At 49.8% G+C, this 16,828-nt stretch overlaps 4 protein-coding genes across 4 annotated transcripts; 2 read left to right on the top strand and 2 right to left on the bottom strand.

Moving 5' to 3' along the window:
- The first annotated feature begins 1,628 nt into the window (after positions 1-1,628).
- On the top strand, positions 1,629-4,845 carry BO87DRAFT_132475 (SLM1 family PH domain-containing protein). The gene is made up of 4 exons (XM_025618061.1): positions 1,629-2,517; positions 2,573-3,060; positions 3,113-3,450; positions 3,513-4,845. Exons 1-4 carry the CDS (start codon positions 1,995-1,997, stop codon positions 4,660-4,662), a joined length of 2,499 nt encoding a protein of 832 aa, XP_025484236.1. The 5' UTR covers positions 1,629-1,994; the 3' UTR covers positions 4,663-4,845.
- A 1,178-nt stretch (positions 4,846-6,023) lies between these two features.
- On the bottom strand, positions 6,024-8,340 carry BO87DRAFT_372844 (Hsp70 family protein). The gene is made up of 7 exons (XM_025622389.1): positions 7,548-8,340; positions 7,435-7,479; positions 7,311-7,377; positions 6,827-7,253; positions 6,612-6,774; positions 6,422-6,536; positions 6,024-6,343 (listed from the first exon to the last, which is right to left on the bottom strand). The coding sequence occupies exons 1-7, from the start codon at positions 8,187-8,189 to the stop codon at positions 6,099-6,101; spliced, it is 1,704 nt and encodes a 567-aa protein (XP_025484235.1). The 5' UTR covers positions 8,190-8,340; the 3' UTR covers positions 6,024-6,098.
- Positions 8,341-8,729: 389 nt separating this feature from the next.
- BO87DRAFT_325871 (uncharacterized protein) lies at positions 8,730-10,438 on the top strand. Its single transcript, XM_025620120.1, has 2 exons — positions 8,730-9,464; positions 9,574-10,438. Exons 1-2 carry the CDS (start codon positions 8,921-8,923, stop codon positions 10,275-10,277), a joined length of 1,248 nt encoding a protein of 415 aa, XP_025484234.1. The 5' UTR covers positions 8,730-8,920; the 3' UTR covers positions 10,278-10,438.
- A 4,035-nt stretch (positions 10,439-14,473) lies between these two features.
- Positions 14,474-16,514, bottom strand: BO87DRAFT_393323 (RNP domain protein; the record flags this gene model as incomplete). Its single annotated transcript, XM_025625058.1, has 7 exons — positions 14,474-14,616; positions 14,668-15,249; positions 15,344-15,395; positions 15,474-15,614; positions 15,679-15,772; positions 15,961-16,027; positions 16,127-16,514. The coding sequence occupies 7 exons, from the start codon at positions 16,512-16,514 to the stop codon at positions 14,474-14,476; spliced, it is 1,467 nt and encodes a 488-aa protein (XP_025484233.1).
- Between the last annotated feature and the right edge of the window lie 314 nt (positions 16,515-16,828).

Here is a 16,828-nt window from a genome sequence, read left to right as displayed (position 1 = left end):
GATTGGCCCAGCGGACAATCCCCGGCCAAGCAATTTGCCCGTTCAGCCAGTCAGATGCAAGCATAGCCACACCCACCAGCCTTGCTTGTCCAGAAGAGGTAAGTGCAGACCGATGAACAAGCCACTCCTTCAGTCCGGCCTTGAATTTATCTGCTGCCAATTCAGTGAGTTGTTGCTAGTGGTGCTGCACGGTAGGATTCACTACTGTCTTCTCAAACAGCAAGGACGAAAGGTAGAATGATTTTTCCTGGCGGGGAGACACTCAACGATAGTGGTAGTTCACGATTACTACCAGCTTACTACTGGGGACCCTTATAATTATTTTGGGAGGGATACGAACTGTGATGATGTTGGCGGAGGGGAAGTGATGACGATGACTTGCCAGCTTCGCCTCTCCTGAACAAGGGAACAGGCAACGGCATTAAACCCACTTCCAGTTCCCCAGCAATACTACTTACTAACAGTGTCTATCTGCCTGCCTGCCTGTCTGTCTGTCTGTTCCTTAGGAGCAGATCCTTCTGTTTTATTAATATTTATTTCCTCTTCATTTCCGTGGGGAGGTTATTTTTATACTACTAGTATTATTCTTGAGAGTGTCGACTCTAATTAGCGACGAATGCGGTATCATCTGTGGTCCTGTTCTGGAAAAGGAGACCATCCCGATCGACCACGATCACAAGCAAACTATCTACAACTACTTTGCGACTACCCCGATCTCTCAGCTCTGATTGCATGACTCTTCGTGTGTCTGGCTGGTTCTAGTTCAAGGATCTGGTGAAGTCAAGTCGGGCCCGGAGATTCCGTTCCAACCTTTGGGCGTCATACCGTCGCAGACTTTCACCAAACAACTGGGTGCTTTTTGTCCGGCGTAGACGTCATCCGGAACCGGCACTTGAATTATAGCTTCCATCATTTCCCCCCCTTTTATCACGACGAGCAAGAAGCAAGAGAAACAGTTTGAACTTGCATCGGAGGATTTCTCGTGCTTTCTCCTGAGTTTTACATTCTGTTTGTGGATGAGTTGGATCCCTCCACTACCAACTATATTGTCGATCTACCTGCCGCCGGATCTTTTGTCACTGACTTTACACTTCTCCCCTGGCCCCTACCTCACTCATTCAGTACTTAGTAGTTGTTATACTACGTACTACTCCCACTTGGCTTCCGCTTCCCTTATTACTTACTATTACTCTGGGATCCATTCCTCTCTTCCCTCGTCCTTTCGACCCGGTGGGGCCCAATCTCCCTGGGAAACTAAATAATAACCCCCGAGACGCGTTCTGATCGGCTGCTGATTATTCCTGCTCCTGCACCGACTACTCCGGCCACTATTGCGAGCGCAATCGTACTAGTCTCACCCGCTAACCCGTCCTTTCCTCTCTACTTGCTGTGTTGGTGCACCGACTTGCAGACGACGACGACAAGCACCATTGCGCCGGACGGATAGGAGTTGTTGCTGGCTCTTTTGCCCCCGCAAACAGTCCGCCCCAGACCCTTTGGGCCAGAGTCGAGACACTTCCGGCTGGTCGCTAATTTCCACTTGCTTGATTCCCCCCAATTCGCCCTGGTAACCACGGCTAGGCTTGCTTGACACTACCACTCCTACTATCTACTCCGTACTATCCTGTCTCCCTTCTCCCCTCCCCCCAAAACTAGATCCGTCGTGATTCGTTCCGGGGTGGTGGATTCAGATCTCTCTCCTTTTTCTCTCTCCCCTCCTATTCTCATTTCTTTTTTTGTATCGCGTTTCATGATATATTATCAGACCTTACCCTTATATTCTTATCACGGCCGCCCGCATCCGGAACTGTCTTGCACCCAAGCTTGCAACCACCCGGTCGCTCGATATCGACACACGGGCCTAGCCTGGTCTGCACCGCCCGATTGTTCCCAACTGCTACCACCCTCTCCGTTGTCCGTCACATCACCGCCCTCCTCCGCCTCCTCTTCCTCCCTCCCCCTCTTCCCTCCCTTTCCCCTCCTCCTGTCCAGCCATGACTATGGCCGTTAAGTCGCAAACGCTAGTGCAGGACACTTACGGCTCTATTCCACACCACCCCGACCTGCTGTTAAATCGCGGGTACAGCACGCGCTCTAGCTCCCGGCCGAATTCGATCGTCGCCAGCACCTCCGGTTACCTTGCGCACGGCGCCAATCCTGAGGCACCAACCTCTCACCCGTATAACGGCCGCTTTCACGAGGAATTCGATGTCGCCAGTCAGCGTGACTCGGTAGACGGTCCATCCGGCATGCAGCGATCCGTTTCCCAAATGTCACAGACCCGTTCCGCGACCCCGACCCGGACCAGTACGTTGAAGAAGAAAGCATCCCTCAGCAAGAGGGGCAGCATGCGCCGCAGCGGTAGCAAGCGCAGCTTGCGCGCGGGCAGTGTCCGGAGCCTGGTCCTGGGTGACAAAGAAAAGTATGGCGCCGATGGCGAAGATCCGAACAGCGCTTTCTATGTTCCTATCCCCACGAATGGCAGCCCGACTGAGGTTCTGGCCAATCGATTCCAAGGTATTTCAGCATGTTGTCCCCGGTTTTGGGTCTCTGGTGTGCTAATTCATGGTAGCATGGCGCAAGGTCCTGAAGGATCTCATTATCTTCTTCAAGGAAGTGCAGAAGTCCTACGAAACCCGATCGAAATTGTTCCTATCAGCATCCAATATCATGCAGAACACATCGCTTCCCCCCACGTTCCTCAAGTCCGGTGGTCTGTCCGATGCGACCGACATTTTGCGCGACTTTCACCGACAAGGATACCTGGAAGCGAACAAAGCCGCGGAGGTGGAAAGCGAGGTCGTGAACCAGCTGATGGGTTTGCGGAACGATCTGCAGAAGAAGACCAAGGAAATTCGGGGTCTCTCTGGTGATTTCCGCAACTCCGTGGAAAAGGAAGTCGACGCCACCCGCAAAACGGTTCGGCACTTGCACGAAGCGCTGGGTTTGGTTGACACCGACCCTTCTGCAACCTCTGGTAGAGGCGATCCTTTCATCGTTCGCCTGGGCGTGGACAGGCAAATTGAGAAGCAAATCGAAGAGGAAAACTACCTGCACCGGGTATGTGGTTCGTTAGCAAACTTGTAGGATGCGGAGCACTAACGTTTTCTAGGCATTCTTGAACCTAGAACATTCTGGTCGCGAGCTCGAGTCCATCGTTGTAGGCGAGATACAGAAAGCATATAACGCATATGCCAGCATCCTCAAGCGTGAAGCAGATGAGACATATGACACTGTCGAAAAACTGCGCGCGGGGCCGATCTCCATGCCTCATGATCATGAGTGGAACTCCTTCATCGCGAACACGGATGAACTGGTCGATCCGCGCGTTCCTCTTCGCGATGTGGAGAATATCACATACCCGGGTAGGGATCATCCCGCGGCAGTGGAGGTCCGATCCGGGATGTTGGAGCGCAAAAGCAAGTACCTCAAGAGCTATACACCCGGCTGGTAAGTATCACTCGAAATGAAGGTCCCATGTCTCCTAAAATATTTTTTCCTGACTTGAGTAGGTATGTTCTGTCTCCTACTCATCTTCACGAGTTCAAGTCTGCCGATCGAGTCGCATGGCAACAACCGGTGATGTCATTGAACCTTCCCGAGCAGAAGCTGGGGTCGCATTCGCAGCCAGACTCGACATCGCACAAATTCATGCTCAAGGGGCGACAAACCGGGACCATGCACCGGGGTCATTCCTGGGTCTTCCGCGCGGAGTCGCACGATACGATGATGGCCTGGTATGAAGACATCGAGAGCCTCATCTCGAAGACTGGCGAGGCTCGGAATGCATATGTGAGGCAGCATATTCGAACTGTGAGTGGCATGAGTTGGCGGAACAGCAGTGATGGGATGGATGAAGACGAAGCAGACCGCACACCGTACTCTGCAGAGTCCGCAGTCTTGCACCAGGAACGTCCGACGTCTCAGCCTCGCGAACCAGGCGGGCGTTTCCCCAGTGACGTGCAAATAGACCGCCATTTGGAGGCTCCACTGTCACCCTCTAGTGGTGAGAGCTCTGGTGAGAGAGATCTTCTAGCCGCAGCCGGCTCCTTACCTGACGGCCGGGATTCATTCAGCAATGATGTAGAGATGGGCCAGAACCGTGCTGGCAGTGCTGCTGCTGCAGCTCCAGTGGAGAGACACGATAGCTACTATGGCAGCTGGATGAGCACGTCAGATGGCGGTCGACAGAGACAGTTTGGCCAACACACCCAAAACTCGAACGACAACCGGGAAAGAGTCGGATCTGATCGAGGGAGTACCACGAATTTATATGTGGCGGGACTTGGGTCCACAAACTCTCGCGATCCGTCTCTGACCCGCCAGAGGGAGCGCGGCGAGAGCACATCAACCGCACCAACAACGACGAATGTAACCGACTACACTCATACCACCGTGCCCACGTCGATTGATGAACGGGAAGAATCTGACGCTCAAGACGACACCTTGGTGGAGGACGGTGTGGGCATTACGAAGCAGCAATCGGCGGCTTCGGTAGACGGCTCAATGCGGACGCCACTGGCTGGACCTGTCACAACCGATTCGGCGGCTGCCTCGCAAACCGGAAGCCTCAGGCGTCCTCCACCGCAGTCCAAGAATAGTGTGTCGACGCTTGAACTACAGATTCCTGGCCATTACCCTCCAACCGGTATGGCTGCATAAGCAACGACTGTGCTCCGGCGCTGTGTTGCTATTTTTCCTATGTCACCAATTTCCTTTGTTGATTTCCTTTGTTACTTTCCTATGTACATTATTCTCACGCATGCATATGTGGACGTGATGATCTCTTCCATCGAAAGGAAGATTACTCACTTCCAAAACCGGGAACGCTGAAGTCAGGCAATGAGCCTACTCGCTGCGCCCCTAACATATTTGACATATCACTTTTCGGCGTTTGCAATGTGACAGGTGGTGGTGACCGGTCCACGGATGGATGGACGGACCGGATGGACGGTTGGATGATCCAAGGCGTTTGGTTCAATTCTGGATAACTGGCTGGGACTTGTTTCTTTTTCACTTCTTGCACTTATGCACCGTTTGCGATGCCTGGTTTCTTCAATTCTCTGTACAATATTCCCCCACCATTTGAACTTTTGGTCTTCATCTTATTTTGTGCTTCAGCTGGTTGATCTGAGCTTTCTTTCTGCGTCTGTTTTATTTCGCATGCTTGTTGCTTTGCTTGGTTTTGAACTGGTCTGGTCGTTGGGAGTTTGAATCCTCGGATGGATGCATGCAAACAAACACGGATCGTTTGTCCTTCATCAGGACTTTGGATATCTATCTATATAGCTTACGAATGAACTGAACTGAATGTATAAAATGCCAATTGACAGATTAATAGGGAGGCGCCATTGCCACACCGGCCAGGCTGCCTCCATAACAGCCTTTGCTCATGCCACACCCACCAATACACCTCAAGAAGCTAAGGGTTGTTTTGGGTGCATGCAGATTTCATACCAATTCTAGCTTTTCTACCTGAGGCCAACAGTGGAGTCCCTTCAGGTAGAAATAATAGTCGCCTCAGGCATCATTACAGGCCTCAGGCGATGACTGTGTTTATTACAAAGCAGTAGCGCCTTCCTTTGAACAGTATACAGCCCGAACCCACCAATCCTCTCAATTCTTCGGCGCCAACCTACTTAAACTACATGTGGAATACCTACTGACCATTTGACCGTTCACTAAACATATTTTCCCAAGAGAAATGCAGCTTCTCAGTCTAGAACACATCAACCTACGGTACTACGGATTTTGATGCTGAAGGGGGATGGGAGATTATATCTCGACCTCCTCCGTCTGCGCGACCCGTTTACCTCTTTATGTGGGCTAATCATCACTATTACATGGATCTAGGGTCTCCACGGTAATTAGCAAATGCGCAAATTCTATTGATGTCAATCTATAGGGGCGCTAAAAATAACAAACAGTCTATAGGGTATAGTGGTTGAAAACCAAAAACGAAAAAGGGAGAGAGAGAGAGAGAGAGAACCAAGAACGAGAACCAAGAACGAGAGATACAGTCTGAGAATAAACGCAACAAGCACTAGATCAATCGTCAGAGAAACGGAGAAAGATCCAAGATAATATGCATCGAGATCCTAGCCGTTCACGACGGGGATCAAGTCTTGGGGAGACACCTCACGGAAAGACTCAGCTAACACAGTTTCTATCCGGTCCTGACCATCCGCTATGCATATTCTCCAGTGGATGAACATTGCCGATCCCAGATGAATGGACCAGAATACTCTTAGTGGATACTTATGAACCATCCCTTGAGCACAATTGGCCCAATGGAATGGTACGTTTGCGGGGATCTTGACCCGTTCAACGGCGGCCGACAAAGCTAACATGATGATGATATGTCAGTCACACAAGAAGAAGCAGTGACAGGTACTGGGGATGAATGCAAGAGGCAACTAACTTTCCGCTTGTCGTACAATGCGAATCTGAAGAAAACGGTCCCCCATCCGCTGGGGTACCAAGCGCATCCTCTCAGTGGGTATAAAAGACCCGCTCGCAGGCACATCTCTGCGTCCCTTCCCATAACAGGCAGAGTTAGCGGAGAATCCTTGGTTAACAAGGCAGTGGCGGGGACCTTTTCGTCGACTCACTCTTGCAATAATCGTATTGGTAAGAACTTTGTCTGGCATACCGTCGCCATACACGTCAACAGACGGAAAGCACAATTCGTACTGGGAGCGGCTTTCAAACCACCGCACTGGAGGCACCCTTTGTGCACGTAACACTGCCCCGCATGCAACTGCACTTCTGATGCTGTTACAAAAGTCAATAAAGACATACTGGTAAGAAGAAGAGGGCAACCTACGTGTCTGGCAAAGCATCCACTAACTTAGGCGGCGTGTCCACGTAGACGTCATGGAGCGCATGGCGAACTCGGGAGCGAAGGTATTCTGATTTTCCCAAACCCCCGACAAGGACCACCTTCGTGACTTTGGCTCCGGCTGACAATATCTTTTGGATTATCACATCGATTATCCCTTCCACAGTCGGTTCGAACGCGTTTATCAAGTCGTCGTGGGTGAATTGATGCATAATTACACCGCGTTCAGGGCCCTGGATATAAATCGGGACGTTCCCAGGGCCACCGGTGAAATTCTCCTTGACCCTGCTGATCTCACGCCGAGCCTCAGCAGCAGGTGCTCCCCTTCGCAGGCCCTGATCACTTTCCCAGTAGGCCTGTCGGACCTGCTCCATCAAGGCTGCATCAATGTCCACAGCGCCGAGCCGGAAACCTGGAACAGATGAGCTTTCATATGGGGCATAAGTAGCGGCAGCTGGGTGACACTTACTGGCTGGATCTCCAACAGGTTGGGAGGTAAAGGGGTTGGTACCGTTCACCCGTAAGATGGCAACGTCCTAACTAGATTGTCAGCTGGAAAATTGATGCGTGCCCTTGATCTGTGTGAGCCTTACAGTTGTGGCCCCGCCACAGTCGCAAACCATCACCACATCCCCTTGCTAATAGTTCAAGCTGTCAGCTATCTGCACACACATACAATATCTTCACTACTGCCGCTGCTGCTCACCTGCACGAGTCCCCTGTTTGCACCTTCAAGGACGGTGTATTCCGCCGCAGCCTCTGCTTCAGAGACAAATGAAACGTCGCAGGCATGCCCATTGAACATACGGTCCTGAATTGCGGTTCGGAAGTCGAGTCGGCCCTGATCGTTCCAGCATCCGGGTTCCGTAAAGCACCACTCGATCTGCGCTGGACCGTATCTCTGGAAGTGAGCCAGTAGCTTCTGCTGCAGGACATTAAGGAAGTCGCCAATGAGTTTGCCGGCAGTATCACGCCCCATAGTCCCCCCAATGGCACCAACAAGATTATCTTCTCTCAAGTCCACTACAGGGGAGCTGTGGATCAACAGTTTGAACCACACGTGAGGGTCTGGGCGCGAGGCGGCTGTGTTGCCCCAAATTGTCTGGCCGATTTCGTCATAATCAACTGCTGTTGGTATGATCCAGTCATGGGCATCTGGGGGTATCCACAGATCCATCTGATCGTGCAGAAGGGCGTATGCGACAACTATAAAGCACGGCTTGTCAGATATTACGGAAGCACGAAGAACAAGAGAAAGAGAGGCGAAGAAGAGGGGAGAGGGGAAAGGGGACTCGCCAGTCTTGGTAGTTCCCACATCGACACCGATAGCCATCCAGTGGTGATTCATGTTGGGACTACGCTAATGCGGGAGAAAACAAAAGGGCATGAAGAAGTGATGGACAACGCATGGGGTTCTATGTATTCAGGACCGGCTGAATACACACACCATAAACTGCAATGAGATGAGAAATCAGATGGAAGAGCAGCCAGCCTACCCTTTTATGATAGTTGACGCTGTGTCGCTGTGTCTCTGGGGAGGATCGGAGTTACTACTACTCCTCTTGCAAAGTCTATCACCGTCTATGATACTATATTTGGAGAGTACCAGAACAGCTTCTTCTCTTAGCACTCCAGCTCGTCTGGCCGTGTCTCTCTCTGTCACACTTCTGCTCACGCGTGACCCTACCCCTGTATTAACCGATCTGCCACTTAGCTGAGGGACGGTAACCAAGAAGGTATGATCGCGGCTGAAACCCTCAGGCGGCTAGACTCCGGGTTGGGTGATGCCTCACATCGCACAAAGAGCCGGGCAGCCTTAAGGGCCAATGAGCAGCAAAGAAGCTTGGGGTTGAACTAAAAAGAGCTGGCTGAATGAATGAATGAATGAAGAAATAGACTTCCGGCCGAACCTTCTCCCTCCATCCTGCTCAGTTTCCCCTCCGTTTACTGTTCCTCCCATTTCCCTTCCTTCTCCTTCTCCTCATCATTCTTCCCACCTCCCCTCTCCCAGGCCAACCCAGAACTACCTCTTCTACTTGACTTACTTGAACCACTTGAGCCAACCAACCAATAGCCAGTATGGTCACTAATTGGAAAAAGCAAATGCCGCCCAAGCGTCCTCCCCCGGCCGTACAAGAGAAGGGAAAGGGGCCAGCTGTGTACCCCAATGGCGAGTATCTCTGTCAACAAGAGGAGTATCATGACATAATGGAACATCATTTTATGATGGGCGTGCTTACACGACCTCATATACGATCCGCTCCGGAAATAGTCCGCAACGGCTTTAGTCTGCTCGCTCTACGCGTCCAGGACTGGGCCATGGCATGGGGTGAGAGCAAGCCAATGTACCGTCTCTCTGATGATGACAAACGGATGATCATTGCAAGTCTGGATGGTTTTTGCATCCAAGATGACTGGGACAGTATATATTCCTCTCTTCCCCCTGGCGGTCGTGCTGAATTTGGGATTGTTTTGTTGGAAACCATGATGAATAAGTTCATCTATGATAAATTTGCCGCCTCCACATTCTGGTTCATGGATGCAAAAATGGATGCTGCTGACCAGGAAGGAGACGACAACTTCTGCAAACGACTCGACTATGTCTATGAGAGGTTCAAAGAAAGTAAGTTTCAAGACCCCTTTGTCCTCCTTCATACCCTCTACTCTTTCCTCCCCGTACTGTTGAGCCACGCCCGCTGACTTATACCCCTTCCTCTGTTCCTCTTGCAAAGCATTGCCCAAAGACGCAGCCTGGTGGAAGTCGACCCTCGTGAGCGTATGTATGCTCAGCGCGACAGAATGGGGGTACAACAAAGCCCCTCCCACACCACTCCTTCATGCGACACTGGAACGCCGGAAGGCCCTTCTCAAGGCGTATGGAGACGAACTGCTAGCGAGCCAGACATTCCAGCTCTTATTCCGAGGCTCACTGAGCGAGGAAGATCAGGCCATACGCGAAGAAAGAACTCGCGAAGTCCTAGAGGAAGCTGCCCATCAGTTCACCAGTCTCCAAGGCGATATGTTTGGCAATCTTGTAGTTGAACTACTGCCTGACCTTCCGACCTTTGATCGCCATGCCAATAACATGGATCATCATATCCTTCACGTCGGCTTCATGCCTCACCACGGTGCTCGGGTTCTAATCGTGACACGCCCGCACTACAGCTATCATGACATTGTAGCGACCAATGGTTGGCAATCTCGGCCTCCTCTCCAGATCGTTACCGCAAGGGTCCTGACGGCGCCTAAGGGGCCCAAAGCTCGGGCTCGATGGGCTGCTGCTGGCGATAAGCCCAATTATGCCGCGCAGGGTCACACCAATACCGCAGAGAAGGAGGGATTGAACCAAGAGGAAGCTGTTGATGAGGGTAGTGATGGTGAATACAAGCCACGGAAGTTGCGGAGGACATATTTGCGAGGGGCTGAAGATGAATGAGGGGTATTAGCCTGGGAGTAGACGGACGGGTGTTTGTCGTTGATATAGGGGCTCTATATGATTTCTACTGTGCTTCAGATCTGTCTCTTCCTTCCTTTCTTTTATCGTTTCATTTCATCGCTTGTGTATCTCTGTCATTCATTCCTTTCCCATAAATAGATTGCTTTATTTTCTCCATTAAGTGAATAGTAATATCTATTGTCCAGCTTTCTTCATTACTATACATAACATAATTTTGGAATAACCATGTCCAGACACATGTATATATTACACTACTAAGCTGTGGAAGACTGCCCTCCCGCCCCAAAGAAAACCCTGGCTACTTATCCCTGGAATACTTACTATAGACAACAAAAACTCCCTCATCTCTGGTCCGTGCATAGATCATTCCTACACCTCTCGGATACGTTCGGGGGGGGTTTATCATGTTACTACTACCATGATAATCCATTCTGATGGATGGATTATTGAAGCAGTAATGCCAACTACCTCTTCTACGTGCAACTCTCTATACCATATATTATGGACCCCGTACCAGAATACTGAAGAGATCTAAGTGGAGGTAGTGCAATTCATCTGGTAGTAGTCGATTTTATCTGAACACGCCACCGTATCTGCTGAAGAGGGTCTGAGGATAGGTAATGTATCAAAGCGTAGCCTGTCTGCAGCCTGTCATCTATTTATACATCTCACCGCCAGTACTAGGATAAAGTCTAATTAGATGGTAGACCGGAGGTGGCCACTTAGACCCGTAAGTAACCCTAGCCGGAAACAGTCTACTGAAGAATCTCGAGTGGGGGTCGCATCCAGAGAGAGAATTTCGAGAAAAATCGGATTCAGTGTGATGATCAGCTGGCGGGGATGTGGCTCACAGTCTCACTAGATTAGTATATGTGGATGTGGATGGGGCAATAGATCGTGTTCGGAAGGTAGACTGTATTAGGGTTCCTGAACTGGCATTCGATATAATCTGAGATGAGGGGGGGAAGTTCAACTTAATTAGTAGTATAATCACAGATTAGCCCACTTCTATATATCATGTTTATAAGTCATAGTGATGGTATCATGTTCCAAAAACCCCAGCTCGTTGAACGGAACACTGCGGGTATATACTCCGTACTAACTAACTAGTAACTAACTAGACTAGCGCGTGGCTGAGGTTTGGTGGATGCATCGGGACAGCGTATCTGAGATTAGTAGTACTAGTCTAGCTTATATCGGAGCAGATCGTCAAAAGGCAAAGGAGATGATGCGGGGCAACTTGGTGATAGCTGAAACTGCAACATGACCAGTTGGGTTCATTCACGTTTGCTAGTCTAGTTCTTCGATAACTATTTCAGCTGGAGCTGAAGAAGAAAAAAAAAAAAAAAAAAAAAGGAAAAAGACGCAGTTTCTCAGCTGTAGTGGGGGTTGTGGTTATCTATCTATCTTACCTACTATATTTCTAGTATTTATTTAAGCAGGTAAAATCCCCCCTACCTCCCCCATTCTCTTACATTATTTTCTTCTTCTTTCTAGCAACACACCTATCTCTTTTAATTCTTCACTTAAGAAATACTTCTTTTCTCATCCTCAATATAACTATCATGCCGCAACACAGGTGTCACTTTTGCGATGGCAGAGGCACCGCTCCGGGACGGTGGGAGCCTGAAGATGACGACGGGATGAGCTATGCGCTGAAATGCAATGTCTGTGTAAGTGATAAATAATAAACGAATTGGGATGTAACTACCATTTGTGGCCAAATTCTCCTAACAATTCGGGATGATCTATACTACATAGGGCGGGAACAAATACTGCGACTGCCCTAATGGACCCCCTCCTTGCACAACTTGTGGTACTTATTGTGACAGTGCTTGTCGCAGGTCAAGTGAAATAAAGTCCTATTATACATTTAGTAACCTACTACTAGTGATAGATAATCCGCTTGGGTTATCTTCAACTACCAGACAGACTACTTACTAACTAGGGGGGGGGGGGGTTTCCCCTTACATCTTATAGAAAGAATTAGCGGAGGCATTCAAAGCTGAGGAGGAAAAGAAAAAAGCCCAAGTGGAAGAAGAACGGAGATTAATCGAGGAAGAAGAGGCAGAGAGAAAAGCCCTTGGGACGGACGAGGACGGTTACGCTCATTGCTACTAAATGTTGATGTAATGAAGTGACGAAAGAAGAATTGGAAATATATAAATATATGAAATGGATTAATATACTAGTAGATAAATAAAGCTTGAATAAAGTTAAGAGTTTGAATTCATATTGTATAGTACTAATCTCGAATACTACTTTACTAGACTAGCTCATCCTGGGAGTAGAGGCAACACGATGATGCGGGCCACCTCGAATAGCTGAAACTGCAAACGTAGCCAGTAAGTCTCTCACTTTGCTACGTAGATGATTCTCAATTTTAGGGAAAGACAAAATTCTCAGCTGTAGTGGGAGTGGGGGCGGGTTAGGGGTGGGGGGTATTTATCCATCTTCGATGTCTATTTAAGCCAGTGAAATCCCCCATCCACCCGACCCCTCTTGGAATTTACCGAATGTAATCTTGCGATTTGGATTTTTCTTTCTTTCTTTCTTTCTTTCTTTTTTAAACAATTTGGGGAAACATATATAGGATGGTCAAAAAGTCTGCGACTGAGCTGCTGGACCCGACCCTTGTACCGTTTGTGGTACTCATTGCGGTGATCAAGTAAAGCATAGTAGTACTACTCTCTTAGTACTATGTATACGGGGGGAGAAGGAGAGAAATATCCATCGCTCGAGGCAATGGTTATCTTCAACTCTAGACAGACAGACTAGTGACCTGGTTTATTATACACTTGTTTAGAAAAAGATCGAACAGTGGAAGAAAGAGGAGGCCGCTACTAAGAAAGCAGAAGAAGAGAGATTAGCAAAGGAGAGGGAAGAGGAATCGCTGAGAAATCTTTATCAGCCGAACCCTTTGGGGGAGCAATTTCACAGGAACTATTGATATAAGGGAGTGAAGAGAGAGATATGACTTTATATGGATAGATAGTTAAATGATATGAAAGGAGTAATTAAGTAAGTTTTCCAAATTGTTACTAGTATATATATCTATAATTAAGCCTGTCTATTGTCATTTACTCAGAAGAACCATGTTGATAATCTTTAGGAAGTAATTTGAATTGATGATCTTCTATGGTGATAAGAGTTCTTGGAAAGATCTAGATATGATAGAATGGAATTGGTCTATAGCAGTACCCTCTTTCTCCACAAGATATCCTCCGGAATCAACTTATTTCATCCTCCTCCTCCTATCCTGTATATACCACTGTCTAAACAGTACCGTCGACAGATATTAGAGTTACAAACCAAGTAGTCACGACGGTAGTAAGATCCGACTGCGAGTCGCGATACGGAGAACAAATAGAGGATGATAAAAGCGGAGGGCATTATATCTTCACTTTCTATGACAAATGAGTAGACAAGAAGTCACTACTTAGTAAGGAATCAGTGATCTTTTGGACAATATCTTTGTCTGAGAAGATGAGGTACAACTTCATCAACTTCACTGGATGTGGTCATCCTCAAAGGGTTATTACCATTGCTCATAGGTAGTAGTAGTAAAGTTCATTCATGTCTTCCGTGGGAAGAATGGGCTACTCGTATTACTGTTCTACTGGAGAGAACAAGATCAAACAGGGCAAGCCTAACACTGCTTATAATCTTAGATGATTAGCTTATGTGTAATTCTCAAAATTGTAGAATGTGAGTAGACGAAAGAGCCACTGCAAATAGCTTGAAACATACTGATAAATCCAATACAGTCACTACTATGTATAGTCGGGTATCTCCGTCCTAGCCTACCACTTACAAGCCTACAAGTCAAAACAATCAAACGGGTCAAACCCTCCAGTGCAGCAATTTCGCTAGGGCAACCGTCCAAACGCAAAGGAACAAATCCACCAGAAGCCATCCGCTTGCAATTTCAGCTTGAACAACATCCGATGCGTTCCCGCCAGACCAGATAGTCGGAGAAATGAAACAACAAATAGAATGCCCGATAGTAATAAGAAGCAAAACAAATCATGAGGTATGCCTGGTATGGAACAAAATGCAGCATACGCGAACCCGCGCCAACAGATCATTCTTTTCTCGATCCGGAGTGTTACATCGCAAACTTTTTTCGGCCTCGATATGTCCTCCCGAAAGAAAAAACAAGTCATATGATAGTGTTACATGATCTGATCCTGCGTGATCGGAGCAGTCGGCTCAGTGCCGTCCATCGCAACATCACCGGGCCCGGGGCCGGCGTTCATGTACTTGACGAACGTAATGCCCAGGGGACGACCGCCGTACTGGTAGCCGGTGAACTTGGCTGTAATACAGTTAGTAGATGTCTTTCTGCAGATGCAATCACAAAACCTACCGATAGCAGTCTCCGCAGTCTCCGTACTATCAAACTGAACCACACCGGTGCCGCGGGAGCGACCATTGGGCTCGTACTGGATCTCCGCACGATCAACCTTGCCGATAGTCGAGAACAGATCCACCAGATCCTCGTTGCAAGTCGACCAAGGCAGGTTGCGCACGTAGATGACAGCGCTCTTGTCGCCGCCAGACGTAGCGAAATCGGTGAACGGGTTAGGAGGTCCAGAGGGCACGCCCTCGAAACCACCAGGTGCACCACCAAAACCGCCGGGCGCACCGCCATAACCACCACGGAAACCTCCGCCGAAGCCGCCACGGCCACCAAAGCCACCGCGGCCACCGAAACCACCACCAAAGCCACCGCGACCGCCGAAGCCACCACGGCCACCGAACCCAGGTCCAGCACCAGCGAAGCGATCCTCACGAACCTCCAGCTGGCGTCCCTGCCAGTCGTATCCGTTGAACTGCTGAATGGCATTCCGGGCATCCTCGGGGGACTCGAAGGCGACAATACCAGAGCCCTTGGGACGGCCGGTGGCATCGGTGTGAACATCGGCACGGATCACAGCGCCCTGCTGAGCTATATGAGAAGTCAATGTCAGTCCTGAAGACGCTTGCGACGGAGAGGAGGCAGAGAAGGCGGTTGAATAGAGGCTCTGCCGTCCCATACTTACCAGCTTGGCGGAAAAGATCCTTCAAATCTTGCCAGCCAACATTAAACGGAAGCTAAACATCCCCAGCGTCAATACCTAATCCTAGTCGAGCACGATATCATATGTCAACGGTGGACGGGAATAAACCAACATTCGAAACATAAAGCTGACGGCCACCAGCGCCGCCGCCACCGGCAGGGCCACCGAAGCCGCCACCGAAGCCGCCGCGACCACCACCTCCGAAGTCACCACGAGAGGGACCTCCCGTGAAACGAGGCTCGGGCTCACGATCCTGCGCTTTGTCAGTATCCTCCGATCAAGACTTCAGTGTCCTGGAGGGAAATGATGCATCATACCTCACGGACGTAGACGAGTCTTCCCATCAAATTCTGGTTGCTGAGGGTGTTTACCGCATTTTGCGCTTGTTCCCTGGTTGCGTATTCCACAATCCTATTGTGACCGTCAGTAACACAAAACTGACAATCAAAGACCAAGGAAGTCAACTCACCCGCATCCCTACAGTATCCCGGACGGCCAGGCCCAGCCCGTCAACCCAAACAGTCCATAACAAGCGAACCAACAGGGGAAGGAAAAAAAATCCAGAAACACAAAAAGGGAAAGGAAACCAGCCACACTACGCATTGGCGCCCACCTTCGACATTCCATTGGGAAGCAGTAAGACATCGGCAAAGATGACTTCTCCAGCTGTTCGAGCGCGGAACGTCCCCCTCCAAAGTCAGCCACATATTCCAGACCCGCACAAACGCTATCACACGCCCGGCAACACGATATGACCCTGCTCACCCTGTCTCATAAAATCTTTCAGATGATGCCACTTGACATCGTAGGAGAGGTTGCCCACATAGACGCGACGGTCTTGCTGGGACGACTCGCGCACGGCTTGCATCATTTGTTCTTTGGCGACGGCGCGATCTTCGAACGAACGGGGGGGAGGTGGGTAGCTGCTGCGCCCACCGTAACCAGAAGCAGAATGACCACCGGGAGCGCCTTGGGTCGTACTCATAGGCGAACGAGAACGACGGTCGGAGCGGCGATAGTCGTCACGGCTGCGAGAGCGACTGCGGGGAGAGTAAGAGCGACGGCTGCGTCGAGGGCTACGAGAACGACGACGGGGAGAACGAGACCTCTCGCGCTGTGCGTGGTCAGTGTCGTCGAATGCAGATGGAGACATGAGGCGGGAGGAGAGCGAGCGCGCGGGAATGGCAGAGGGTGGAGATTTAAAGAAAGGCAAAGAGGTGGTGAGACAAGAGTGGGTTGGATGAGATCAGCGCGCAAGGTCCCTGGAACTGGGGGGTGGGTGGGAAATGGAGCTGCTTGGTTGGATGGAACGAAATCGGGGGAATCGGCAATGGGGAATGGCAATGGAAAGATGGGGGGAGTGAATTGGAGAGATGAGAGGTGAGTTGAGTGAGAGGGAAGAGCAGGAGCAGGAATGCACGGGACTGGATTGGATTGGGTCCGAGTTCCGGTTTCTGCGCCAGACAC

Source organism: Aspergillus neoniger, assembly GCF_003184625.1.
Source record: "Aspergillus neoniger CBS 115656 unplaced genomic scaffold BO87scaffold_3, whole genome shotgun sequence".
NCBI classification, from domain to species: domain Eukaryota; kingdom Fungi; phylum Ascomycota; class Eurotiomycetes; order Eurotiales; family Aspergillaceae; genus Aspergillus; species Aspergillus neoniger.
The sequence above is the reverse complement of the archived record's forward strand: the minus strand, read 5'-3'. Positions and strand labels throughout refer to the sequence as shown.

Bases quoted from the DNA above. Each gene is read 5' to 3' on its own strand.
- BO87DRAFT_132475 (XM_025618061.1), top strand. From the start codon at position 1,995: ATGACTATGGCCGTTAAGTCGCAAACGCTAGTGCAGGACACTTACGGC. The intron at 2,518-2,572 runs GTATTTCAGCAT...AATTCATGGTAG, and splicing joins TCTGGCCAATCGATTCCAAG to CATGGCGCAAGGTCCTGAAG. The intron at 3,061-3,112 runs GTATGTGGTTCG...AACGTTTTCTAG, and splicing joins AGGAAAACTACCTGCACCGG to GCATTCTTGAACCTAGAACA.
- BO87DRAFT_372844 (XM_025622389.1), bottom strand. From the start codon at position 8,189: ATGAATCACCACTGGATGGCTATCGGTGTCGATGTGGGAACTACCAAG. The intron at 7,378-7,434 runs GTAAGGCTCACA...CAATCTAGTTAG, and splicing joins ACTGTGGCGGGGCCACAACT to GACGTTGCCATCTTACGGGT. The intron at 6,537-6,611 runs GTGAGTCGACGA...TGTTATGGGAAG, and splicing joins CCAATACGATTATTGCAAGA to GGACGCAGAGATGTGCCTGC.
- BO87DRAFT_325871 (XM_025620120.1), top strand. From the start codon at position 8,921: ATGGTCACTAATTGGAAAAAGCAAATGCCGCCCAAGCGTCCTCCCCCG. The intron at 9,465-9,573 runs GTAAGTTTCAAG...CCTCTTGCAAAG, and splicing joins CTATGAGAGGTTCAAAGAAA to CATTGCCCAAAGACGCAGCC.